Source organism: Maniola jurtina, chromosome 16, assembly GCF_905333055.1.
Source record: "Maniola jurtina chromosome 16, ilManJurt1.1, whole genome shotgun sequence".
In the NCBI taxonomy this organism is placed as follows: domain Eukaryota; kingdom Metazoa; phylum Arthropoda; class Insecta; order Lepidoptera; family Nymphalidae; genus Maniola; species Maniola jurtina.
In genome coordinates, this window is record NC_060044.1 from 4,425,915 (window position 1) to 4,453,633 (window position 27,719).

Sequence of the window (27,719 nt, forward strand, 5' to 3'; positions counted from 1 at the left end):
TTAACAGGGCTCTCTCCGTCACTCGCTTCATACAAACGTAGTTCCAATTTCATTTGAATATTAAGCAACCAAAGTCCATGAAATTTTGCACACATATTCTAAAAACTAATATCTATGTCTGTGGTTTTCCAGATTTCTGTTAATATATTCGGTTTCAAAGTTACGCGGTCTTAAAAATTCACATACAAATCTTTGAGCAACCGTAATTTTAAAACTACATTTTTTTTGAAAAATCTAAAACACCGCAGGCACAGATATTAGTTTCTAGAATATGTCTGGAAAATTTCATGGACTTTGGTTGCTTAATATTTAAATGAAATTGGAACTACGTTTGTATGAAGCGAGTGACGGAGAGACCCCTCTTAATGCGAATACTAACTGAGTACTTATAAGGCAAACCGGAGTTAAGAAAAGTACTATTAGGTAAATAGGTACCTTCAGGTGATTTGCTTGCTGCAGTTGATGTAAAATAAACAAGTTGGTTCATTTTGACTGTAACTAGACAGAAATCGTGTCAAGTAAACTAGTTATATCATTAATAACTTAACTAATAACTGTAAGTAATTTTTTAGAGTAAATGTTGTATATTTATCAAAATAATATAAGTCAAAAATTAAACTTGATCTGTTTAATTAATTATTGTTAATAAAATATATAGTTAACAGAACAACGTAACGTCCGTAGATCTGAATTATGTCCGAATTCCAATTTATTTTTTCATTTTTGTTTATATTTGTTAAATCATTATCTGCTGCCTTATTACGTACTGTGAAATCAAATTAATTAAAATTAAAAAGTCCGAAAAAGTTTTTCCTTTTATTTTTAAACTTAACAACTGTGAGTTAATATAATTGTATTCAATACAATACACACAATTACATGCATCATAAAGATAACTAAGGTCAAAATATTTTAATTACCTCGGTGGTTCGATTTTCGAGTTGATTAAACTTAGAAAATCATCTTATGAGTATTATAAGTATAATAAAATTGTAACTAAACATTATCTTAAAGCTAAATATTTACTTAATTAAAATAATTTACTTTTGTCATTAATGCAACACAAATTACACTACATTGATCACAGACATTCATTTTTCACACTTCTCAATCACATATACCTCTAAATAATAAATAGCTACTTATGCTAAAGGGAGGGATTAATTTCTTTGAAGGTATTCCTCTAAATGCAAAATTCGTGGTTCATACTGAAGATCCCTTCGTCGACGTCTCCCTAACATCATTGGTACTACCATAGCCATCGTAGCAGGGACCATGCCTGCTCCAACCGCCGCTATTACTGTAGAACTATCAAGTGCATTTTTATTACCAACAACTTTCTTACGTATCACTTTATTTCTAACAGGTCTATGCTGGCTCGCTGCAACTTCCAAATCATTCTTCATGTCCATATCACGTTTAGATTCTTCAACAGTCTGAAAACTTTTCTCAACCTCCAACAAACCTCCATGTGATGTTGTCATATTTGTACCAGAACGATCATCAGTAGGCAAAACTGTTAAGGAAACTGACTGGTGTGATGTTATGGATGGTACTGCTACATTTTCTTCAGAGGGCTCAAGAGATCTTTGACGTTTCTTGTTTCTGTATCCTTTTGTTGTAGAAAGTAAAACCCAATGTCCATCGTCATACGAAGGTCTGGACGAACGATCATCCTCCACATCGGAGTAAACAACTTGCGTTGGTCTTCTTACTGGCCGCTTTTGCATCGAGGATTGATGTAATGCTTCATATTCATATGGGAAATTAGATGGGCGAGGATCTGTTACTATAGAATCAGACATGCCATAATACACTGCATCGTCATTTGCATATGGGTCGTTTTTGTCACAATTCGACACTGGCTTATATGGGCGCCGGCTGTCATCAGATGACCAGGAAGACTGATAGCTGTGCACTGATTGTTGTTGAGGTTTAGGTTTGTTTTTAGTCCAAGTGGGCTTCGAAGGCAATTCTTGTTCATACTCTTGAGGAATGTGTAGCTTATTATTTATAAATCCAGGGCGAGATAACGTGGGTCTCTTTTGAGGATACACGTAGCCATTATCCATATCTTGGTATGAAGTATATCGGTCATCATTAGAATAGTTTGTGTCCTCTTCATCATTCCAGTAACTAGGCTTTTGCTTTTTAACATTAGGTTTCCATTTGGAAATTTTGCTTGTAGACCAAGCTACAGGCTCTAATGTTACCCAACCATCCTTGTCGTCATAAGGATGTTTATGCTGCTTTACTTTCAGACGATTCCACGATGTGAAAACTTGGTCATCATCTTCGTCATCTTGACTCGTTGAAGTAGAAAATCGGTCTGATTTTATCTTATTCCTCTTTAATTTCGCTGCCAATGCCGCAATTGCTTGTAGACGTTCGTTAGGAAAATCTTTAAAATCTTTTAGTTTGTCCACATTTTCTAACGCATAATCTTCAAAATATTCTTGTGGACCTTCATTCTCAATGAACCCTTCTTGGCAAGAAGGTCCAAAACAGCGCGGTCGGCTACTTTTCACGTCCTGAATTATATCCGTCATAAGATTTTTAATGTCGGAGTCACTATCTAATGTAGTTTCAGTGACATCCCACTGTCGCACATTTTCTTTTTCCGGCGTGTTTTCGATAATTGTTATTGGTTCTTTACCGGGAACATCCAACTGAAAAGTTTTGAATTTTTCATACTTATCTTCGTTGGTATTCGCGGAGGCAAGGTGAAGTAAACAAACGGTTAGTAGAACCACTGTCATTTTCGTTTATGAATTTCACTTTCTTTCGTTCGCGTGTGAGCGCGCAGTCGAGACGCGCGCGTACTGAGCGCCTACGGCAGCAGTCCACCGCTGATATAGTTTTGATAGTGGATGCACAATAACCCTCCCTGCTCTCTAATGCAGTGGCATTACCAGTTCGGTCACGACGAATGAGCGACATAATTGCACTGTGACTGTCGTTTACCAGCGGCTTATCTTAATTGAGTATCGCATCTCTCTCCGAGCCCTGACCCGCGTTGCGGTGAAAACGTTTTTCATTTTGTGAAATGTTTTCTCCTGGTATACGAATAGAATGCGTGAAAATTTTCACAGACCTAAAATACAAAGAGCTGTGTTTGTTCGAAGCGATGCTAATCTTTATTACAATTAAGATACGATGCCTGTTAACTATTTACATTTTCATAATTAAATTCCATAAATTAAATACCTACTGATGTTGAATTTTAGCCTAATAAGTACGCAGATAATCTTTCAAAGCTTGTAAGTATTTTGCGAGTAAATCTGACATTGTGTTCAATTTGTATTAACTCAAAATATCTGCACCACATAATATCAAATATCTGTTCTACTTACACTATAACTCTGAGCTATACATGCTTTGTATTATTTTGCATACAAAGTTACTGCATAAACTTACCTATTCTTTTCTAACCATACGAGCCAGAACATCTTATTACTTTTCCACGGCGCTCTCTCTGCTATAAAGCGTAAATTATCACCATGTTATTATCCTTATCGCTGATCAACTCGCTCTAATTGGCTGCTTTTACTAGACATAAGACGATCTTTCTTATTATACTATCTTGCTATATGAAAAAAAAAAGCTTCTGCTCACAAAAACTTAGTCTACTCTAGACCAATTATTTTTGTCAAAATCTTCACAAAATCATGGTAACTTAAGTTATCCTATTAAATTATTCAGCATAATATTATCATGTGCTCATAACAAAACAAGAAATAGGTAATTGTAACAAAAAGTTAATTTATATTCCATCGCAAATAAATCTGCGAGCAGGTAAGTATTTACATTGTCCGAAACTAATAAAAAATTGTAGCTTTTTATGTTCATCTAATAACATCTTTTCAGTACAATGACCGGATTGTCTTTCTTGGTCCAATTTACCTATATTTTACAGCCTTTTATACATTTTTGTGTCACCCAGTCATTTCTATGTGACAGATAATAACCGTGACTTATCTTCAAATAGAACCATTATTATATTACTTTCGATAAGTTGCAATAATCATCATCAGCTCAGATGATGAGTGATGAAATGATGGCTCCGATTCAGTTGAACAAATTCTCGAAAGTATGTTTTAGTTTTTAAAAATTATTTGTGAATACAAATTGTGAAAAGTATAACGTTGATGTTATTGATAGATTTGAACTTTGCCAGCAGCGATACACTATCACACTAATATTATAAAGGAGAAAGTTTGTATGTGTGTGTGTGTGTGTGTGTGTGTGTGTGTGTGTATGTTTGTTACTCCTTCACGCAAAAACTACTGGACGGATTGGGCTGAAATTTAGAGTGGAGATAGATTATACCCTGGATTAGCACATAGGCTACTTTTTATCCCGGAAAATCAAAGAGTTCCCACGGGAATTTTAAAAAAACCTACATCCACGCGAACGAAGTCGCGGGCATCAGCTAGTTTACCATATTCACTGTATTTTTAAAACGTATCACTTTTATTTAGAGATATTAAGATTTACAAAGCTAAACTAAGTAAAGAGTCTCTAAACTTAGAAAATAACCTAAGCTTGGACTTGTATACCAGCGAATTAGCTTTTTGTCTTTAGTAGAACATTTTTTCACTGATATTTAAAAAATAAGTAAGTGCCCATAAAATCACGTGTTTCAAACTTCAAAAGAGTTTAAAACCAGGCCACAACTTATAACTATGTAGAAGCAGAGTGAACCGTGAAGCTTATTTTTGAATGAGATAATAAATCTCGAGAGTTTTTGTATAGCTACGTGTGCGGTTACTTTCCAAGTTACGTGAGAACATGCAAACAGATTATTTGGATCAATTTGATTGTTCAATTCGAAAGGCTTATTTTTAGGATTCCGTATCTCTAGAGAAAATAGGAACTCTATAAGGATCACTTCGTTGTCTGTCTGTCTGTCAAGCAAGACCCGTCAGGGAAATCAAAATACTTCTCGTTGCCTTGGAATCATGAAACGCATGTAGAAATGTCTTATAGAACAAGTAAAGGGATAAATCCGAAAAACGTTTTAAACATTTATGATTACATCAGAAAAAAAAATTAAAAAAAAAATTGGTTGTCTGTAAAGTCGGTTTACTGACGATAGTTGAACGTGACAACAAAGGCCGATTGTGCTTCTTTGTCGCTCGTTCCGCGCTCTCGCTTGCACTTCAAGCCTTACATGGAACGCCTCAGAGCGAGGTAACGCCGCATGAGTCATGTTTTTTCGTGCGTGCAGCCGGCTCTATCGAATTATAAGACGTTGTCACGTCAAAAGTATTACTTCTTGTACTGATAGCACGGAACCCTTCGTGTGCAAGTCTGACTCGTACTTGACAGATTTATTTCTATTTAAGTCTTGTTGTACCTAACACATTTTTTTTGTATATAAGGCTATTGCATAATCTCGCTGCAATTCGCGAAATTGTTTTATTACAACTTTCTCCGTGCGACAATCAAAATAGCAACACGCTAGAGAATAAGTTTAAAACAAATGTAGGTACCTAACTACGATGTTACGCGAACTGATAAAGGTAAAAAAGACCTTACGTTACATAACCAATTATTATTATTATGTATATAACGGAAAATCTGACTAACTGACTGACTGATCTATCAACATACGCTCAAACTGCTTACTGGACGAAATATACTTTTGAACATATATATTTTTTTAAATGTGGGATCGATGGGAAATTTTTACAATTCATTTATGTGTGTGTTCTAACATTCGTACTAATTTTTAGCTCTATGCAAGTGATTGTAACCTAATGTCTATTTTGACCGGACATTAATATAATTTATATCCCATAGTGAAAAATGAGTTGTAGTTCTTTACTGATAAAACCACGTTGACTTTATAATAATCCCTGCGTCCGTCACGGTGGTGGCCGTTTCCACCATTTTATAGTTTTCACCATTTTATAGTACTCTCTTATTTAACGCCCGACGATTTTTTTCTGCTTTCTAACATTCATAAAATTTCACTTACTCCTTTAATAAGAAAACCCAAAATAGTAATATGTTTTACATAACATATTATAAAAGTTCGACACATAAAAAGCGTGTCAAAAGTTATTTTGAACTATATGAAATTAATTCAAAAATTGAAAGAGATATATTTGTCGGACTGCACTTTCGAAGAAAAGATTAAAGCATTTATTGGTTTTATTATTGAGATTATGAAATATATTTCGGTTTGGTTTGGGGATAATGACACCTGCACATGGCTGCTTTCTAAATCAAATTATGGATAGTGAGAAAGACTTATTTTGTTAGATTAAGAATTTTGTTGTATTGTTGTATTTAATTAGATTATAATAGGGCTGACATGTACTTTAATGTATCAAAGCCCTTAAATAAATAAAGAAAAAAAAAAAAAACTATATGACGCCCACGACTTTGTCCGCGTGGATTTATGATTTTAAAAATCTCGTGAGATCTCCTTTCTGTTTCTCGAGTGAGAAATTTCCGGAATAAAAAGTAGCCTGTATGCCGTGGAATGTACCAAATTTTGTCAGACAGCCAGATAGACAGACAGACCGACAGGCACACTTTTGCGCTTACAATATTATTAGTATGGATAAAAACTAAGCAAGTAAGTAGGTATAGATATACCATAAGTAGATAGTCCATACTAATACTGCAATTTTATTATAATAAAATTGTACGGAAGTATATAGACCATCATCGCAACACAAAGGGAAGGAAGCCTTCCGCCGCTCTTGTAAGTTACGTTGCGTGCACCAATTTGTATATAATACAGGTCATTTGCTCCATTTCAACGTCAAAAGGAAGTTTTTATATTAATCACCTTACTTTACATATCAATAAATCACTACGCTTTTTTACATAGAGGCAATTTTTCCGGTTTTGTAACAATCTCTCTGGATATTCATTGGCAAGTTAGTCTTTGATTGCGATCTCATCTCAGGGTGAGATAAATAAATAAATAAAAACATATTTTATTCAATTAGACTTTCACAAGTACTTTTGAATCGTCAAATGCATCTAAGTACCACTGGTTCGGAATGCCTCTCCTACCGATCTATAAACCGTACTTACTTGATTTTACTCCGACTTTTTAGTTATAACGAGATACAGTACCCGGCAGAAAACATTGCCCATCGAACTTTAGAAAGAGATTTCGGCTTCGTAGAGCCTCTTCTCTGTTACTCATACCTATGTGTCGTTTTGTTGGTCTCAACGATCGATTGATAGGATTTTTCCATACTAAACACCACTCTGTGGCCCTTTCAGTGCATATTGGGAGGCTTCGAGAATTTTCATGAACACATCAATATCAAACTTGGGGCATTTCTCCCCATTTCAATTCATTTTTTTAAACCACTTTGTCTATTTTTTCGTAGTTTCGCAGTTATATTGAGTAGATAATGATAAAATCATTCGATGCAGCAGCGTGTTCAGAATTGACAAGTGTAAATTAAAAATTTATATAACACCCCGACAAGTGAAGGTTACAGTAACTTGAAAAGAGCTGAAGAATTTTCAAACGGCTGAACCGATTTTCTTGGATTATAGCTAAGAACACTCTCGAACAAGCCACCTTTCAAACAAAAAAACTAAATTAAAATCGGGGGTTCATTAGTTGAGGAGCTACGATGCCACAGACAGATACACAGATACACACGTCAAACTTATAACACCTCTCTTTTTGGGTCGGGGGTTAGTAAAGTCGGGGTGCTTTACCCGATTGCCATCTCGAGCTGTCGCGTACTATAGTTTCTAGTTCAGTAGTTACGTGTCCGTCACGCTTACCGCATACAATTGCATCACAGTAAAGTTCGAAAGCGTTATAGCGTCAAGTTTTATAATAGCAACAAAGAACTTTCCTCCGTTTGCCTAAACGCCTATTAGATATGAGAATATGGACATCTGAAGAGTCGCCCTTCGTATTTAAATATTGTTTGTATAAAATATCCTACTTCTGCTTTCATTTAATTAGGTACGCTATCTAAATATAAGTAAAAAAAGAAAAGGCGACTGACTGACTGACAGAATTTGAAAATTTCTTGAATGGTAGACAAAAATGTGATTCTTTAGGTCATGTACAAAGTAGTGCTTAGACACTCCTACCTTGTGTTACGAATTTCGTCACCTTTCTCGGAACCATTTTACAGATAGGATAGGTACAGCTTTTATAAGTCATAATATCATCATAACTTTAATTTATTTACCTATAGAGTAAATAATTATAGCAATATTATTGTATTAGAATATATCTCAGACGTAGAACATACGTAGAATAAATGCGAATAGGTCTGTATGCCCATCTTTATATCTCTAACTAGATCACTAACTTTATACACTTTCATGATCTGGCATCCGTTTTCCCCAACAATTTTAATATGGGTAACCAATAGCTTATAATAATAAGATGAAGAAAATAATGTAATTTAACAAGCAATTCCACAAGTCCGCAGAGTCTATTAACCTATTAGTCAAGGCCTGGTTTCACTGCAAAATGTTAAATATTTTCTACTTTCACAGTAACGCAATGATTGTTTATTTACATCCGAAACAGATAGGCATTCTTTACGGATATAACTACGTCCCAATAAAACTTTATGATAATAGGTATTATGAAAGAACTTGTTGAATGTAAGAATAGGTATGCTTTACCTATTATATTAACATCACAGGAAATTAACTAAAACAATAAAAGCAAATACCTAAATAGAAGGTACAATTTTGGCGATCTTATGCAGTAAGTACAGTTCTAATTGCAGTTCTAATTTTCAAATTTAATAGGTTAGACATAAGAAATACCAATATTTTTCTTACTCTGTGGTTCATTACAGTATTATGTATATACCTACTACTATACACTATATACACTACTTGTACTAGCTTTAATTTTCAATGGTGGAATTATTATACGCAAGATGATGATAATGCACACTTGCAAAGTAATTAGATGAATGTTTACTTAAGCTTCATTGCTACAACAAAGGAGGATTATTATCATACCTAATCCATGCTACTTAATATTATAAATGCAAAAGTGTGTATGTCTGTCAGTCTGTATACAGTATACCTTTTCACGACCCACCCTTCAAACCGATTTTGATGAAATTTAATACAAAAAGCTTGCGTCCCAGGAACGGAATAGGCTATTTTTATATGGGGAAAATCAAATCCAAAAAGCATTATGTCTAGTTCCTTGGATGAAAAGTCTAGTTAAATAAATATAATAGGTACGCGACTCTATAAAAATGTAGTCGTGACGGTCAAGGCCCGGTTTCACTTTCTGATACCAAAACATTTTCTCCTCTCACGGTTGCAACCAACCGGGACTCGCCGGTGAAATGCAATAATTGCATTGTGCCACGGTACTTCCAAAAGTCACGGTGCCTAAATAAAAAAGAATTAGTAATTTATGACCAGTCGTGAGATAGTCATATTGCCTAGAGATAGATAGATAACAGACGGGTTTGGGTTTAATATTTAGTACCTAGTCTGCAATTTGCTTAGAAAAATTAATGATCAATCGGCAGGAAGAAATTTTCGTAGAATATTTCGGGAAAATTCTCATTCCCAAGATTAGTTTTGGAAGGGAGAATTGCTGGCAAAAGAGCTCAAGGTCGCCAAAGACGCAAAGGACAGGGCTTAGTTACCCGAAGTTGAAAGAGGCGGCTTTTAATAGAGAAGCTTTTCGGATGATGATCGCCAAACTTCGTTTCGAAGAAGGCACGCGATGATGATGATTTCGGGAATGGCTGCTGCTACAGAGTACTGGGAAATGATAATAATATTTTCTCTAGACACACAGTCACACAGTGGAGTGATCACATTTTAGAATATTTTTTAGATAATCGCCATCTTTATGTTTGTTGCAAATCTTTTTGAAACATGAACTTCGAACGCAAGTCGTCATCTGCCTCGAACAGTAAATATGAGTAAAATGCAACTCTGTTATCTCGTAATGTAGTTGGGCACCCCTAGATGTCACCATAACCAAGAGGCGGGAGAATCAATGCCATCTATTGACATTTTCCAAGAACGTGTTTGTTATCAAACTTTTACAGTACTTTTTCATGGATGTAGGAAGTAATAATTAACCCCCGACCCAAAAAGAGGGGTGTTATAAGTTTGACGTGTGTATCTGTGTATCTGTCTGTGGCATCGTAGCGCCTAAACGAATGAATCGATTTTAATTTTTTTTTTTTTTTGTTTGAAAGGTGGCTTGATCGAGAGTGTTCTTAGCTATAATCCAAGAAAATCGGTTCAGCCGTTTGAAAGTTATCAGCTACTTTCTAGTTACTGTAACCTTCACTTGTCGGGGGTGTTATAAATTTTTAATTTACACTTGTTCTTATATTATGTTAGGTACTACCTACTTCTATGGATTAGTTTTTAATCCTATTCATGCCAATTTGTCACTGTTTGAATTAACAAACTTTAGAAATACTAAATCTAGATTCTTTTAGCAAAATTCAGACTCCATCTTTTACGCCATTAGAACCACCCACTTATCCATGATTTGTCATTTAACTTCATCCTGCCCACACTTTCTTACTGGTTAACGTTTAAAAATACGCGTTAACCTTTGATTTGGTAAACCTAATCTAATAAGTAGGTACATGATATACCTACATACCTATAATTATTAAGTATATCGATTTAGTTAGTTATGACACTTCCATAATATTTCCAGGTCAATTATGTGGGTAAATGTTCCTTTTAAACTACGTTCAATTAATGAGACTATTATAGATAATAGATAAGTGAAAAATTTCCCATCGTTGTAAGAACTATATTTATATTTTTGGGAAGTAGACCAGCATCGTCAAACTCATGACATAACACCAAAACATGAACCACATAGTAACCAGAGCATCACTAAGCATTTATTGTTCTCTAATAGTCTTATGCTCATCTGACATCTCCAACCATCCTCATTTTCACTGTACCTATTGTGTAAATGAGGATACAATTGTACAATTTTTATTACTTGCGAACTTGCCAAACTAGTTTAGTCAATTTGGAAAAAAGAAATTTATCTAATTAAGTAAGTTCATATCTCTTCTTTCTCTCCACAGTTACTTACATTCATATTATTTTCTTCGCATGCGGCGACTTCGCGTAAAATATACCTAAGTGTTTTCCAAGGACGTAGATTCCGGGATAAAAATCACCTCCTTTGCTCAATTGAGGATTTAGCAAAGAAGGTAATTTTTATCTTCTGTCAAACTCTCAAACTCAAAGCATTTATTCAGATTGAGTAGGTAGGTACTGTTGCACACTTTTTATTGTTGTCAATTTGTTGTTTTATAAAACAGGCGTAATTAAATACGTAAACTTAAAAATAAAGTTACGAGGGTTCCAAATGCGCTCTAGTCTGAGAAGAAGCCCACAACAAACTCAATCGGGTATTTTTTACTATCAACATTTCGCAATACCTGCATAATGTGCCCTCCCTAAATCACACATACACACATGTCAAGTTTTTCTGTGATTCATGTAATCACAGAAAAACAAACAAGTGCTGAGACATACCTACATACATACCTAATCTACAGATTTTGATAAAAGAAAAAATATAATATGGATTAACACCGAGTAGTATCTGTTAGGTACGCAGTAGGTGCGAGGAGCTAGTATCTAAAAGTAATTTTAGAAAATATCTACAGACTTGTTTTTTACATATACTTCTAGAGTTTTCCTTCTAGTATTTTAAACTGCATTAATTTTATTGCTACAAGGTCATTGATATATTTTAACGTACCAACATCCAGACTCAGATTGCGGGTTTGTATAAAAAAAATTAAGCATCAGTAACTAGTAGGTAGGTATCATAAAAAAAATCGAGAGTTTAACAACAATGAAACTTTCTCTGAACGAAAGCGATATCACTGACTCTTCAATCATCAATTTGTTGGTTCAACTACCATCCCACTCTACCCACTTACCATGTTAAAAATGCAGGATAACATAGTTCCATGCTTTTATATTCGTACTACTGATGCCCGTGACTTAGATTTGAATTAGGTTTTTAAAAGTCCCGTGGGAACTTTGAATTTCTGGGATAAAAAGCGTCACTGCGCAAGAAAATTCCATTAAAAATCGTTCCGTTCCGAGGAAAATTACAAATGAGGCGACTCTATTAAACTTATTTTTTTTTTTAACTTCTTCACTTTTAGGTCAAAATCGCATAGCTAAATAGGTTATCGCGTTGATTATCGCGATAATTATGGCATTGTTGGGCATTGACGTGAACCGCATCATTAAAAGTTATAGAATGATATCCCCGAATCTACAAAGTTAAGTGTGACAAAATCTTGTGACATAATTTAGTCACCAAAATAGAGTAAGTAATACGGAACAAGAGTCGCCATGTGATTGTGGAGTAAGCAAGGTGTTCCGCTAAGTTAATCTTGTCGCCTTCCGTCGATTGTTAGCGGCGCCGCTTTTACTTTCATCAAATATACTTATTAATACTGAATACCTTGCTTAAAACATCAGATATGAGGATAAATACAAACATTAACTTTACTTATTTGCTTCCCAAGTTTCTTTGAATTTTATATCCTGACTAGCTTATGCCCACGACTTCTTCCACATGGACTATACTATTTTACTCCCCTATGGCTTGAATTTGAAAAATCCATTCTTAGCGGATGTCTACGTCATAATAGCCTATGTACATGTCAAATTTCAGCACGATCTGTCATTAGCTTTTCCTTTTATATATTTAAATGGTAGCAGTATAGGAAGTTGTTGAGACTAAAACAGTTCCCGTTTTAAAGTGAGATGTCGGAAAAAAACTTTCATTTGACATCCCACTGCTCAATATAATAGAAGAAAAAAAATTCAGAGCAAACCCCCGCCTCTCTTTTTTTTTTGGATGTTACATAATATGACATATTGTTTTGTTTCATAAAATGTACCCTATATCTCCCGGACCGTAGTAACGAATCGGTTGACGCCTCACTTATCAAAATCTGCTTAGTAGTTTAGGTATACGCTGGAGCATAGTATTAAAATACAAACACGCGTAGTCGGGAAAAAAGTTTCACTATCCACTTACCATTTTACTAATCAATAACATAATAAAACTAAAATAAACCTTAAGTCATACAAAAAAAAAACAGACGCGCCACTTAAAAGCAACAACAATAACTCCATTAAGGGATGTCATCGTGCGTGCAACAAACAAAAGCGAAGTGAAGAGATAAAATAGCGAAATGCACTCGGCATCGCCGCAAGTCCTCCGCCGACGCTACCTGTTCCCAGTCGCCTTCCGGCAGTGCGACAAAATGGTGCCACTCTACCTGCTACTCCTTATACCTATCGTGATTGCTTCAGAACCAGAACATTCCGGTGCTTACTCATCCCCTCAATACGCGAAGAAAATGTTCCCCAAGAACTACGACTCAACCGCATTCCTACCCAAAGAAAAACAAACAGCCCAATTCAAGAGTCACCAAGACATTGATAGAGTCGACGACTACTCCAACGATACGTCTGGCTACGCGAGATCCTCGTTCCTGGAATCAGCTGGAAACTTTCTAAGTGGTACCGGAGGTCAAGTTGTGTCGAGTCTGGCGAAGGACTTCATTGCCAGGTCCACTGGGAGTAGCCAGGTTGGTTTTGACTGCATGACGCAGGTTCGTATCGCACTTAGTTTCACATTGCACGCATTCTTCGCAGGCTTATGAAGATAAGTTTGTATTAACCGCTTTTAATTGTGACTCACCTTTAACGACTTTATTGTTAAGCACAGTGTTTGAAGTCCAATCTTTAAGTCATTTAAAAGCCGATTGAGTTTTCAATGGTCTAGTAGTTACCTAATGTTAATTTTTATTAAAATAATAATATTAAAATAAATAAAAATCTGTTTTAGAATGTACAGGTAAAGCCAAAGCCCTTTCATATAATACCCCACTTGGTGTAGTTATCTTCCTTTGAAAATTGAAACACATTTTTTTTTTAAATAATGTAACCACAAATTCACTGTTTTCGGATTTATTCCTTTATTTATGCTATAACACCTACCCAACTGCCAAATTTCATGATTCTAGGTCAACGGGAAGTACCCTATAGGTTTTTTTGACAGACACGACGGACGTCCGTCCAGACTCCAGACCGACGTCCGGACGGACAGACAGATAGACAACAAAGTGATTCTATAAGGGTTCCGTTTTTCCTTTTGAGATACGGAACCCTAAAAATTGTGGTTCTTAGTTAGCTGATGATCATTAAATTTTTAATTCAGGTGCTTAGTTTGAATCTGACAAACCTGGTGATACTGATCGTGCTCAAGGCTCTCATACTAGCCGCTGGATTCTTCGGAGCTGGTGCTTGGAAGGGGCACCATTATGGAAGAAGCTTGGATGGTAAGAAGTGCAAATTATCATGTGTAGTTCAAAATTTTCCTAATTATTTATGGTTTACCTACTCAATACCTCTTTTTAACCCCCGACCCAAAAAGAGGGGTGTTATAAGTTTGACGTGTGTATCTGTGTATCTGTGTGTCTGTGTATCTGTGTATCTGTCTGTGGCATCGTAGCGCCTAAACGAGTGCACCGATTTTAATTTACTTTTTAAACTAATCATCATCATTATTGACCAAAAGACATAAAACTGACATAGGTCTCTTGCATGGCACTTGGACATTCCATGATCTTGCACCGCCTGAATCCAGCGGCTACTTGCAACTCGTTGTCCATCTACTAGGGGATCTTCCAACTTTGGGACCCCAATGGGATTTTCTAACTATGTGCCCTGCCCATTGCCACTTAGCTTCACTACCCGTTAAACCAGGTCGTTCACTCTGGTTCTCCTACGGACCTCCTCATGTCTGATTTGTTCTCGTAGAGAATTAAATACACATAGACAAGCGCACTCCAACCTAGACCTCTAGCATGATAATTGTCGTCAAGCGTAAGCCTATCTCACAGTAAAAAAGCCTAGGTACTCTACAGAGTACCTCTTACCTCTTTCAAATTAAGACCCCTTTACAATTTTATTCTATGTGTCAATTATAATTTACCGCAGGGCAGTTCACTAAATAATCTCAATTAGCCCACACACAATGTAATAATGACCAGGAAATAGTACCTACTAATAACCGACCCATCTAGAACATCTGCGTCTTTAACACCTTTATCATTCCTGATCCAAATTGTGTTACATATTAAAAATGTAGTGATGCTATTGTATCTTTTATATTTGTATAGATTAGTTTTATATTCGCGTGTACAGTATTGGAGAATAAAATGTTTTTGTTATTCGTATGCTGACCAGTAGGGTCATTCCCGTATAATCCAATAGCGTGTGATGCGTTTGTCATGTCCGTCCAAAGAGTAATCCCATTGCCACGGGATTATCTGTAGGTCTGCAGACGACTCGGTAAAATGACCAACGGGTTTTATTTTTGACTAAACTTATGCTATGCAGCTTGGCAATTTTTTGTAGAACGGTATATTTTCTAATTTACTTGAGCCTGAATTTTAGGGCTTGTTGTGTGATAAATCTTATCAAACATGTTGTAAAGTTTCCTTGATTATTTCTCTTTCATATTTCCGGAAGCCTAATTATGCTCTTCTGATGACCCTTACCACCTCCTAATCTAACCTTCTCTTATATGGGATTTGTCAGTAAATTAGGATGGAAAGGAAGAAAACTCTCTATTAAAAACATTCACACGAGGTTAAAGTAAAACTAAACGCGTATTTTTAAAATAAGTAGGAAAAAGGTTTTTTCCGTATCAAACTTTTTAAAGTATGCACCTCGATAAAAGATCTTAAATCGGCGTTTAGGTACTTGCGTCCAAAGTGATAGCTATGAGAGATTGCATGAAATCCCGGAAAATCAAGGAATCCCCACGGGATTTATAAAAATCTAAATCCACGCGGATGAATTCGCGGGCATCAGCTAGTGCAATATGATAATTGGCTATAATTTCCTGCAGACAACAAGAACGCCAGCTACTTGACTGAAGACGAGATACTGCTGTACCTGAGCTACCTCGCGGGACAGCAGAGCCAGGACTACGGCTGCCTGTACAGGATGTCCTGCCAGAAACCACACCAGGCGGCGCTCTATGCTTCTGGAGCGGAGCTGTTACTGCAGGGAACGAAACTGTTCCAAGGGTAATAATAAATAATTTCCTAGGTAACAAGAATACCAGTTACTTGACTGAAGACGAGATAATGCTGTACCAGAGCTAGGACTATGGCTGCTTGTACAAGATGTCCTGCCAGAAACCACACCAAGCCGCGCTTTATGCTTCTGGAGCAGAACTGCTGTTGCAGGGAACGAAACTGTTCCATGGGTAATCTGAAACTTGTTTAGAAAATATCAGCATAAATCAAATAGTCTCTGCAGAAACAAAGGATATCATATTATAAGAATGCACTTTATAGCAATATAAATGTTTCCCTAGATGCGACGCTTCTTTGTAACGACATAGTGTCAACGATCAACCGGCAGAGTGAACTAGAGTGAGAGAACAAGGGAACGCTCGATGTTATATTAGGCTATGGTGACGTGAAATCATACAAAAATAGGGCTCTTAGGCCTTTTCGCACGAGAGCTTTTTTAACGGACGTTCAAATAGAACAAATGCATTCCAAGTATCTCTGTTCAGACGTCAACGCTTTTTTAAAGCTCGTGCGAATTAGGGCTAATGGGGCTACCTGCGTCAAATGTTTGACCACCATTTGACGCCTGCCAGTGGCGTTGACGCCTCGTTTTGCTAGAAGTTCCCTAACTGTCGTGAACTGTGTCATCGGTGTCTGCATTCCTGCCAATCAAAATATACCTAACCACTTTGCAGTGGCACTACCTACATAAAACTAATGCTGATTTTCATGCCTATTTTATGACTCCTCAAGCAATGAGCAAATCCTTCTTGTTAGCCTTTATTAAATTAATACAACTATCAATAATATCTCTATTCTCTATTGTTTTTTGTTAATAATAATACTTTAGTGATTAGGGGGAAAATAAGTAAACACAGTCACAGTTCATTATTCAAATAAAAAACCAAAACAAATTCAACATTTATTGTTCCAGAAACAGCATCGAGTTAGAGCCATACGAGGACATATCCAACGGCATCAGAGAGGCGGCGTCGAGGGGCGAGCGGGGGATGCCGTGCCAGCGCTACCAGTGCACGTAGGACGAGTGTAGTCAAAACATTACACCTGTAAAGAAATATTGCTCAAGAATACCATCGCCACAAGATTGCCACCTCAATGTGCTTAGAATGATCTTACATTTTATGTTCTTATTACATTTAATGTTGATAGAGTAAAATAACCTAAAGATTCTTGATTTCAATTAAAAAATCTGTGCCACTGATTTTAAGACCAATGTACGGATGAATTTGAGCTTTAAAGCAATGTAATTAAAGTCCACTTCACTTTAACGCTGAAGTCATTCGACGCTCAAATTCTATCAACGTAAAAACTTATACTAAGCCTACTGAAATAGAAATAATATTCGTATCTATGCCAGACAAGTCTAGATACTTGGCGTACTGACTCTAGCGGGTTTTAATATAAACATCAAAGTTAGCATCTTCTCTAAGCATCTTGGCTCAATTTGCCAAACCACCATTTTAATAGAGCTTTTTCGTATTTAATTGACTTCTTATCATATTTTTGGTTTTAAATTCTCAACTTATTATAACAATTCTTAAATCTGTTCGTACCCAACCTTTATCTATTCTGTCTAATGTCTTGTTTAGATTAAGTATATTAAACTAATTAATTATTATTGAGATTAAATTATGAGTCTACCAAAATCTACATTCTGTTATTTTTCCTGTTTCTTATATCATTCCTTACCTATTAATACCTAAAATGTAAAGGCCTAAAATAAAAAAAGTTTCTGCTAAGTTTTGAGTGAGCGTGCAGTTTATGACAATGCGGTGAGGTACGATGCGGCTTTGAGTTTCGATCTAAAATGAATAATATTCCCCTTTCTTCTTCAACAAAGATTATAGCTTGTGCGAGGAATACCTATGGGCTATGACGACTAGTGCAACGGGTGGGATTTGAACCGTCATCTTTTCGGTATAGTCCACTCCCTTGCCGCTGAGCTATTGAGACTTGTATTCTATACTACAATGATTAGGGTACCTGATTTACAATCCTTGGCGTCCTATCATCAGTATTATTGATACGGGCAGCTCTGTACTCCGAATACGATACATATCCATCACCATCGGTGTCATCAGTTAGGAGGGTGCGATCCACTATGGCTAAAAATTATTAAAAAAACCATCATTGGATACTTTGCCTATAAAAAAATATTAATCATTTATCCACCCTCTGTGTGACAATGACAAAACCTCAAAATATAAGTTGAGATAATATGTTCAGCTTCATGATTCAACAATACTTTCAAATAAATCTAAAATTGTGTTGTGGATTTGGAGGAAAAAATAATTTCACTCGTATATATAATCTTCAAAACTTTCATACTCTGATATTAAAAATCAAAAAAATCAAAGTCAAGCATTAATGGTAAATCAAAATAGACTTTTATGGTAGGTCAAGAATTCAAGATCATTTTATTTATTTCATGTAGAACAACATGTATCTCAAGACTCTACCATGCACCTTACCGGTTCGGAAAACAAATTCCACCGAGAAGAGCCGACACTAAGATGTTACTTTTTACAACATCAGTAATATTATTTCTCATATAATAGCTTTATCAATGTAACCAGTTAACATAAATAATAAACTCAATTTCTGAAACTAAGTCGCATTTTTATGCTTACCAATGAACGCGTCCATATCTGTGGTTTCTGGTTCAATAGAATCATCCTCTTGTTCCTCAGGAAATGCATGTTCAATCGTGTGATATACTGCCTGAAACACAAAAAAATATAAGTACTAATGCTTCGACCACTTTGCACCAAACCTGCCAACTTACAATACAAGGTGTTTTTTTCGTGGTTTCAGAACCTTAGCTAATTGATATCCATTTGTAACATTTATATTGACCCTAGTCTTAAAATAATTAAAAAATTTAATCGAGAAATTATTGTTTGAAAAATTCGCGAACCGATAGTATCCCGCTGCGTCATTCAGAGAAGTGGCGCTCGGCAACTACTAATGTTTCTCACAGGTTCGAGTTTGTGTCGACATATTTTTATCCAAAACAAAAAGTGCCTAGTTTTCCAAAACAAACAAGTGTAATCGATGGCGATTCACTTAGCCACTCTCTAAAACCATTAAAATTTCATCGTGTATAATTAAAAGCCAAGCTGGCGTAAGCTACTGGCTTTGGATAAGACAACAATGAATTATTTTGAAATAATTGAGCACCAGCTTGCAACAGTACCTATTTACTGAGGAAGTGAATAACCTTTTTATTTTTAGTTAAACTCAAATATCAATAAGTAATATTATTCATCAGTAACGTTCATATTATCATGGCGTATAAAATTTGTACTCGTTGATAAGTATGACAGAAAATACTAAACGCATAAATGTAAAAGAGATGGCTATATACTAATGTGGCTTACTCGTCTATGTCACGTACAGTATGTTACATATTATGTAAAATCTATTTTATTTTTACTTAAATAAAATCATTATTCAATACTTTTATGTAGTACTTACTTTTAACATTTCTAATCCATCTAATTTCGAGTTTCTATCGTAATCATGAGACGAAAAGTAGTGGAATTCTAGTTCCTCCGGCGTCATGTTGGCCAAAGCTTCCGCTGTTAGAACCTTCGCATCTTCTTCTAAATGCCTTTAATTAAAATAATAGCTATAATTATTTCAAAGTAATTAAGGTATTCTTTACCATCAGGCTTGAGGAGTTGAGGAGTTGGTTCATGCTTGGTTACAATTTCAATTCACAATCCGTGATTCGATGCGTGGCCGAAGTCAAACCTCAGGCTCCCCGAATAGGAGGCTAACATCTTAACCACTTACCGCTCTAGATCCTACCTACTTAAAAAACTGGCCAAGTGCGAGTCAGACTCGCGCAGTGAGGGTTCCGTACTCGGGTATTTTTCCAACATTTTGCACGATAAATCAAAAAACTATTATATGCATAAAAATAAATAAAAATCCGTTTTAGAATGTACAGGTAAAGCCCTTTCATATGAGACCCCACTTGGTATAGTTATCTTACATTGAAAATTGAAACATATTTTAATTTTTTTTAAGTGATGTGACCACAAACTCGCGGTTTTCAGATTTATTTCTGTACATGTGCTATAAGACCTACCTACCTGCGTCATGATTCTAGGTCAACGGGAAGTACTCTATAGGTTTCTTGACAGATACGACAGACAGACAGACAACAAAGTGATCCTATATAAGGGTTCCGTTTTCCTTTTGAGGTACGGAACCTAAAAATCAAATGTGACAGTTTGAATGTGCGTTACTCCTTCGCGCCACAATGACTGCACCGATTTGGCTGAAATTCAGAACAGTGAGAGATTATGCCCTAAATTAGTAAATAAGCTAAAGACATATTTTAAGTTCTTCCTACTTACTTGGTATCGTGTAACAGCTTTGTGTCGCTGGTAAGAGAGTCTGACGATCTAGGCTTGTAGTGTTGGTGCTTGTGCTCCACTGCGTGATGTCCGTGCGGGTGGTGCGGCCCTCGGCACACGCACGCTGACAACCAGCTTAGTATCAGGAGTAGGCAAGCTGGAATTGTAAAAATTGTACTCAAATAGAGCCTTAGATTCTATTGAAAAAAGCCCCAAAGGAGCGGACTGAATTGTAAAAGGTTGGCAGTTCAAACCTCACCCTTTGCACTATTGTCGTATTCCTAGCACAAGCTTTACGCTCAGCTGGAGAGGAAAGGGGAGTATTAATCATGATTAGCATGACTTATATTCTTTAAAAAAAAAACACAAAAAAGCCTGAAAAATACAAAATGCGTGCTGGTAGTGCGGCGCGATGGCAGTATCCAATGCATGCTCCCTGAAGTTATAGCACAAGGAACTTATATTAAAAATTCATTCACTACGCTGGCCAAGTGCGGATTGGCAGACTTCACACACCTTTGAGAATATTATTATGGAGAACTCTCAGACATGCAGGTTTCCTCACGATGTTTTCTTTGGCCGTTAAAGCAAGTAATATTAAATACACATAACTCCAAAAAGTCAGAGGTGCCCGGGATCGAATCCTCGACCGCCTGAGGCCCCCGAATAGGAAGATAAGGTCTTACTGGGCTGACACAGCTATACTAGACTACCGGCCCATGTCCAAAAAATGGATGGGTCATAATATGAACCACCAGGTGACGTATATAGGACAATATAAGAGCATAAAATAATATAAGATTCAGCACTATGCCGTCACTTGTAAGCTGTCCGAGTGCTGGTGAGAATTTTAAAGGTGCAGGTGCAGGCCCATCCATTTTTTGGACATGGGTCAGTAGTCTATACCTCCTATACAATCGACTAAAACTGATCGCCACACGTCGTCAATTAATTTAACAATTTACAAATAAAGAGACAAAACTACATTCGAGATTCGCATAATACCTGTGTAATTTGAGGCATTGTATTGCACCAAAGGGTCGGCCGGGGGAGACGGACAGATGGGCCCACCCCCGGGGTCCACGGGGCATACATCCCGCGGAGACGCAATATTCACACCTCATTTCACAACTACCCTGCCTATTACATTTGTCAGCACCCAGGAAATTTTAGTAAACTGTTTATCAGGAAAAAGACGAGACGATTTTGATTTATTACGGATCTTTAAAAGGAAGTAAATTAAGAGCGGTTGGTTTTTCTTGATAAGCGATTTTATTGGGCGGAGAGAAAAAAGACACCTTTAATTTATAGGTAGTTTACTAGAGGATGCCCGTGACTTCATCCGCGTGGATTTAGGTTTTTAAAGATCCCATGGGAAAAAGTTGCCTATGTCAATTACAGGGACGCAAGTTACCTCGGTACCCATACAAATCGGTTAAGCGGATAAGTTTTTGGGAATCCCGTGGGAACTCTTTGATTTTCCGGGATAAAAAGTAGCCTAGGTCCGTCCCCGGGATATAAGCTAACCTGTACCAAATTCCGTCAGAATCGGTTAAACTGTTGGACCGTGAAAAGGTAGCAGACAGACAGACAGACACATAATATAAGTATGGATGGATAGAACATCACTAGTTTTATAGCGTAGAAGAGGAGATAGGCACCATGGACTGTGGAAATTCCGATAAGAGTCCTTTGTTTTGCAAACTGGTGCGTCAACTACCGTCTCGTCTATATAAAAGTGGAATAAAACAAATGGTCACGCTAACCATTTTTTTGTAACTGATAAAAATGTAACTGGAGAGGTCTCACAAATTCCAAAAACAAAAACAGGTGCTCTAAAAGTACCCTTTCAAAAAATCTATTACAGTGTACTTTCAATAGATCGAATGCATAATTTATTCGGTCCCCTCTATCAAACTGAACAGTTGTCGCGGGAAAGACGAGCCCAGCCTACAATCGGACCCCACTTTGTTATGGGGCAGTGTATAAAATGAAGCAGTAATGGAGGACAAATTATGCGCTCGCGGTAACAAGTGCGCGCTCCGTATGTCATGGTGTCCGTCACAAGTGATGGCAAATGACACTCATGGTTGTACAAAACACTAAACATACCTAATAATATCTGCAGAACTGAACTTTTTTTTATTTCTAACTAGCCGATGCCCGCGACTTCGCCCGCGTGGATTTAGGTTTTTCGAAATCCCGTGGGAACTCTTTGATTTTCCGGGATAAAAAGTAGCCTATGTGCTAATCCAGGATATTATCTATCTCCATTCCAAATTTCAGCCAAATCCGTCCAGTAGTTTTTGCGTGAAGGAGTAACAAACACACACACACACACACACACACACACACACACATACAAACTTTCTCCTTTATAATATTAGTGTGATAGCCGATGCCCGCGACTTCACCCGCGTGGATTTAGGTTTTTCGAAATCCCGTGGGAACTCTTTGATTTTCCGGGATAAAAAGTAGCCTATGTGCTAATCCAGGATATTATCTATCTCCATTCCAAATTCCAGCCAAACCCGTCCAGTAGTTTTTGCGTGAAGGAGTAACAAAAACACACACACACACACACACACACACACACACACACACACACACACACACACACACACACACATACAAACTTTCTCCTTTATAATATTAGTGTGATAGTGTGATAGTGTGATTGAAAATATTAAAGTAAAACTTAAAGCTAGCCTTATCTAATTACTATATAAACATGTCCGCGTGTAATGGTGCCAAGAATATTAGCTGCATTTCCGCGCTGGACAGCCAGGCTGATCCGTTACGCAAAAAATGAGCCAGCCCTTCTATCACCCGATGAGGCTAATCGTGGTGAAATGTCTCGTAATATTCTTTTAGCACTTAGACTCCATGGCCCCCAGAAATGAACTACTTAATCTGTCTGTATATCATGGTAGCTGCCACAATGTCAAACCTAAATATACCTATAAACTGAAAAGTGACTGACTGACTGATCAACGTACAGCTCTCAAACTATTGCACCGATCGGCCTGAATTATGACTTGGATAGATTAGAAAGAATTTTTGAAAATCAACCCCTAATAATGGGGTAAAATAGGGATTTCAAATTTGTGTAGTCCACGCAGACGAAGTCGCGAGCATAAGCTAGTTGCATATAATATGGCCCTATGAACAATATTATGGAATATGGAGCTCTTGTCAAAAATTAATTATTTGAATGAATGTAGTGCTGATTACTATTAGTTATTGTTTCATTTGAAACTGATCATAAACTAAAAATTCACCAAATGAAAACTAGAGTTTTCAAACTTTACAAGGATATGATAAGTTATGAAACCAGGTAAGTTACTCAGTCTTGGATCTCTCAGACTTAGGACCACTATTTATAGCAAAAACAGATATTTCTGTGGAGCTTGCGGTTTTGTTATTTACTCATTCCTCAAACAATAAGACCGTGTGTCACGGCACAGCATAGAGTAACACGGCCCCTAAAGTCTTTCAACGTCCCACCATATTATCACCCGATGACACCCTAATCCTGTGCGATTACAATTCATATAACTGCACTAGTAAGAACGGGTCACAAATTCCTTTATTACTTACCAAGTTTTGGTTACATTTCGACCATAATCGCTAAATACTCGTAACAAATAATACTACAAGGCGTAGTATTAGTCGTACCAGTAGTTAAAATGACCGCCTCCTACTCGATCGATGGTTGCGGTTCGATCTCGAGCGTGCACCACTAACTTTTTGGAGTTCTTTGAGTTTTAAGCAATTACATATCAGTTGCTTTAGCGGTGAAGGGAACCATCGTGAGAAAACCTGGACACCTGAGAGTCTTCCACAATGTTCTCAAAGGCGTGTGAAGTCTGCCAATCCGCACTGGGCCAGCGTGGCAGACTACGGCCTAAACCCTTCTTATTCTGAGAGGAGATCTGTGCGCAGTAAACGCACGCAGTAAAAAAGTGAAGTTTTTATTTTATGTCTATGGTCTACTTATTATTTTGAACGTGGCGTAGATTGCTAAACTAAAGATTAAAATTGATTTGGTAGATAATTTAGCTTTTGTTTTTTTAATTTCTGTGGTCTGCTTTAAAAAAATTACAGGCTTAATATACGGAATTTATTTTTGGAAATAGTCACGTCTGAAAAGACTGTTTGGTTAAACCTTTGACGGTCCCAAAGAGGGGGTTGTAAGTTAAAAACATATAACTCGGACTCAGTCTCTTCAGGAAAATAAACTTATAGGAATCTGTAAAATATTTTTATAGTAAATATTTCGTGAAATCTGACCGTACATAAGAAGAAGAAAATTAGCTACCTATTCTAAACAGTCACACAATTGACAACGTAATAAACAAAAGTGGGGACTTACCTTTAGCTAACATTTCTTTCACATAACTTAGATGTAGGATTTCCTTTTTACTTTCTATAAACTATAAACAATAATTTCACATTAACCTTAGCACAGTAGCATCGTTTTAGTGAAATGACAGAAGAAATCAATTTTACAGCGCAAGCGCAAGCAATGCAAACCAAATTGTATTTAATCTCAATAGAAAAAAAGTTAATTTTCGAATGAAGTTGTATTCATTTTCAGCGCATGACTTTGAGGTGCCCTTTCAGAAGCTTTGGCGATTTTCACTAACTCACGCAAGATGGCGTTAGTAGTCTTGAAATCAGCAACTTGGCAAGCGAAAACTACACTAGATAATAAGAAAGAAGAAAGATTACTGAACGCAAACTTTTGATGTTTCATTTGTAAACTTATGGATTCTGTTGTTACTTGTTTCTAATAATTCTAGTGCCTATATTTTATTCATGAATAGAATATAATTAGTACGTAGTATTTCTATTTTAGATTGATATCAGCTATCAAGTACGAATTTGAAAATAATATTATTGAATGTTCTTTTTGCAAACTTTAGTTATGTACACGTCAGACAAATAAATATACATAGTACGTATTCGAAATTCATATTACGCCATATTTTATCATTTTTGTGCACGGTTTTTAGCAATTTTTTATTCTTTCTCTGCGTATGCGTATTTCCTCATTTCTGAGGGTCGTGATCCTCTTTCATTAATCACATAATATTGGTTTTTAATAGGCGTGATTTGAAGAACTGGATTTAAACAGACGAAAGTACGCAACATTCGCGTCAATTCATTTTTTCAAAAATGGAATCCCGCGCGCGTTTCGTTTTACCTAGGCACTTAAGTAGGTACTTCAACATTGCGGATTGCGGTAGAAATAGTAAGTAGAAGATTTTTTATTTAATGCTTGGCTATTTTTTTTTTCTGTAAGTAAGTTTGGTTTCCTTAGGATAATAATGTGATGCGATGGGCTTTCAGATTCCAAATCAATCTATTTAAACTACATTAGATTTTATAATCGTTAAAATATCGTCATTTGTAAATAATTCGATTAATCATTTAAATTTAAAAAAAGTTTCCGACGAATTGAGAACCTCCACCTTTTTTGAAATCGGTTAAAAATCCATGTGAAATTGAAATAAAAGAAAGTGAGTCTACTGAGAAGTATTTATCTTATTGTCATTTCTAATAACTACGTAAATGGTAAAATATCTATTTTACTGAAACCTCTACCTAATAAAAACGTATTTCATTTAAAATTTTTTTTTTTTTTTTTTTTTAACTCTTTATTAAAAAGCTTAGTCACTAAGTGACTATGTCGCTTTATTATTTACAATCAACTTCACACTTACATTAACTTACTTACTTCGAATCTTAAAAAATATTCTACTTAACTTATATAGTAATTTAGCTTGATCACACGCAGGAAATGAAAGAAACGTAACACAATCAAAAATATTAAAATTTAAATCAAAAATATTACATAAGCTTAACCTAAACGATTCATTCCGAACACACTCCAACAACACATGGTAAATATCTTCAATTACTCCACACGTGGAGCAATTGGAAGAATCTGACTTTTTCATGAGAAAGGCAAATTTATTAGTAGGAATGTGTCCGGAGCGAAGCCTAAAAGCTGTAATTAGGTCTGATCGACTGGTTTTGTATTTATCAAACCAACAAAACCTCCATGGTTGGGACTGCATCGTCCTGTACCAGATGCCCTTCTCCCTGGATCGCTCATCAAAATACTCGTTCCAGAGAGAATAACACCTCACTCTTACATGCCAAATAAGATCTGAAAAAAAAGGTTCTAGTGCCATGTTCACACCATCGAGGCAGGCTTGTTTAGCAAGGGTGTCCACCTTTTCATTGCCGGTAATGTCAACATGCGATGGAATCCACTGTAAATAAACAGACTTAGATCCTGAATTAAAATCCAAGATTTGTTTTATAATTTTGTAGGCAATCGGGGAGCCTCGATAAGTCGAGGTGCATCGAGCCAAATGCTGCAGGGCACTTTTCGAATCGGTAAGGATAACAATCCTGCTGACATCAACTGATTCAATGTATGACAACGCTTCTGAAATAGCCAATAGTTCAATAACCATTATACAATGGTTTTGATCGTATTTAAATTTAGAGTAGCTATTAGTGTGCTCATCATAAACTGCAGCACCAGATGCGTCGTATTCTTTTGATCCATCTGTGTAAATTGGGTAAAAGCTGTTATAAGAATTTGCAAGAAATTGCTCGACTACTGTTTTTAATTGGTGTGCAGTATACTCTTTTTTAGGTTTATTAATAGAGGGAATATCACATCTAACAAAGTCATTAACATTCAAGTTGCTCACCCAAGTTTCCAGGGAAAACATTTCTAGTTGTCTACTTCTATATATGGGGACAGAATTTAGTTCTTGATGAATCATTACTAATAGAGGTTTACGTTTATTTAACCAATTACTTGGGGTTTCACATAATTGAGATAATTCACTCAGCAGGTCTATCACCTTATTACTATGAAAAGATTTAGCTTTAAACCAAAACTTGCCCGCTAAGTAACGTCTGCGAATATACAGCGGTTGTAGAAACAGCTCGCTTTCCATAGCATGTATGGGTGTCGTTTTAATGAAGTTTCCTATTATTCGCATGGCTCGATTTTGTACCATATCCAGCTTCTTTAGATGACATTTCGCAGCGTTATCGTACAAAAAACTTCCGTAGTCTAACCTGCTCCGAATAATAGAAATGTAAAGACGTCGTAAATGCGTAGGGTGGACACCCCAACTAGACCCTGTTAAAATTTTGAAAATGTTTAAAAATCGTAAAACTTTTTGGGTAGTCTCCTTTA

The 27,719-nt window shown here is 36.3% G+C and overlaps 3 protein-coding genes across 3 annotated transcripts; 1 reads left to right on the forward strand and 2 right to left on the reverse strand.

Moving 5' to 3' along the window:
• Positions 1-945: 945 nt before the first annotated feature.
• On the reverse strand, positions 946-2,801 carry LOC123873089. The gene has a single exon (XM_045917788.1). The coding sequence runs from the start codon at positions 2,757-2,759 to the stop codon at positions 1,161-1,163; it is 1,599 nt and encodes a 532-aa protein (XP_045773744.1). The 5' UTR covers positions 2,760-2,801; the 3' UTR covers positions 946-1,160.
• Positions 2,802-13,271: 10,470 nt separating this feature from the next.
• On the forward strand, positions 13,272-17,140 carry LOC123873100. Its single transcript, XM_045917811.1, has 4 exons — positions 13,272-13,598; positions 14,231-14,351; positions 15,929-16,109; positions 17,035-17,140. The coding sequence occupies exons 1-4, from the start codon at positions 13,272-13,274 to the stop codon at positions 17,138-17,140; spliced, it is 735 nt and encodes a 244-aa protein (XP_045773767.1).
• Positions 17,010-24,980, reverse strand: LOC123873104 (multiple coagulation factor deficiency protein 2 homolog). Its single transcript, XM_045917816.1, has 6 exons — positions 24,864-24,980; positions 20,489-20,645; positions 19,599-19,734; positions 18,752-18,842; positions 18,105-18,226; positions 17,010-17,165 (listed from the first exon to the last, which is right to left on the reverse strand). Exons 1-6 carry the CDS (start codon positions 24,874-24,876, stop codon positions 17,160-17,162), a joined length of 525 nt encoding a protein of 174 aa, XP_045773772.1. The 5' UTR covers positions 24,877-24,980; the 3' UTR covers positions 17,010-17,159.
• Between the last annotated feature and the right edge of the window lie 2,739 nt (positions 24,981-27,719).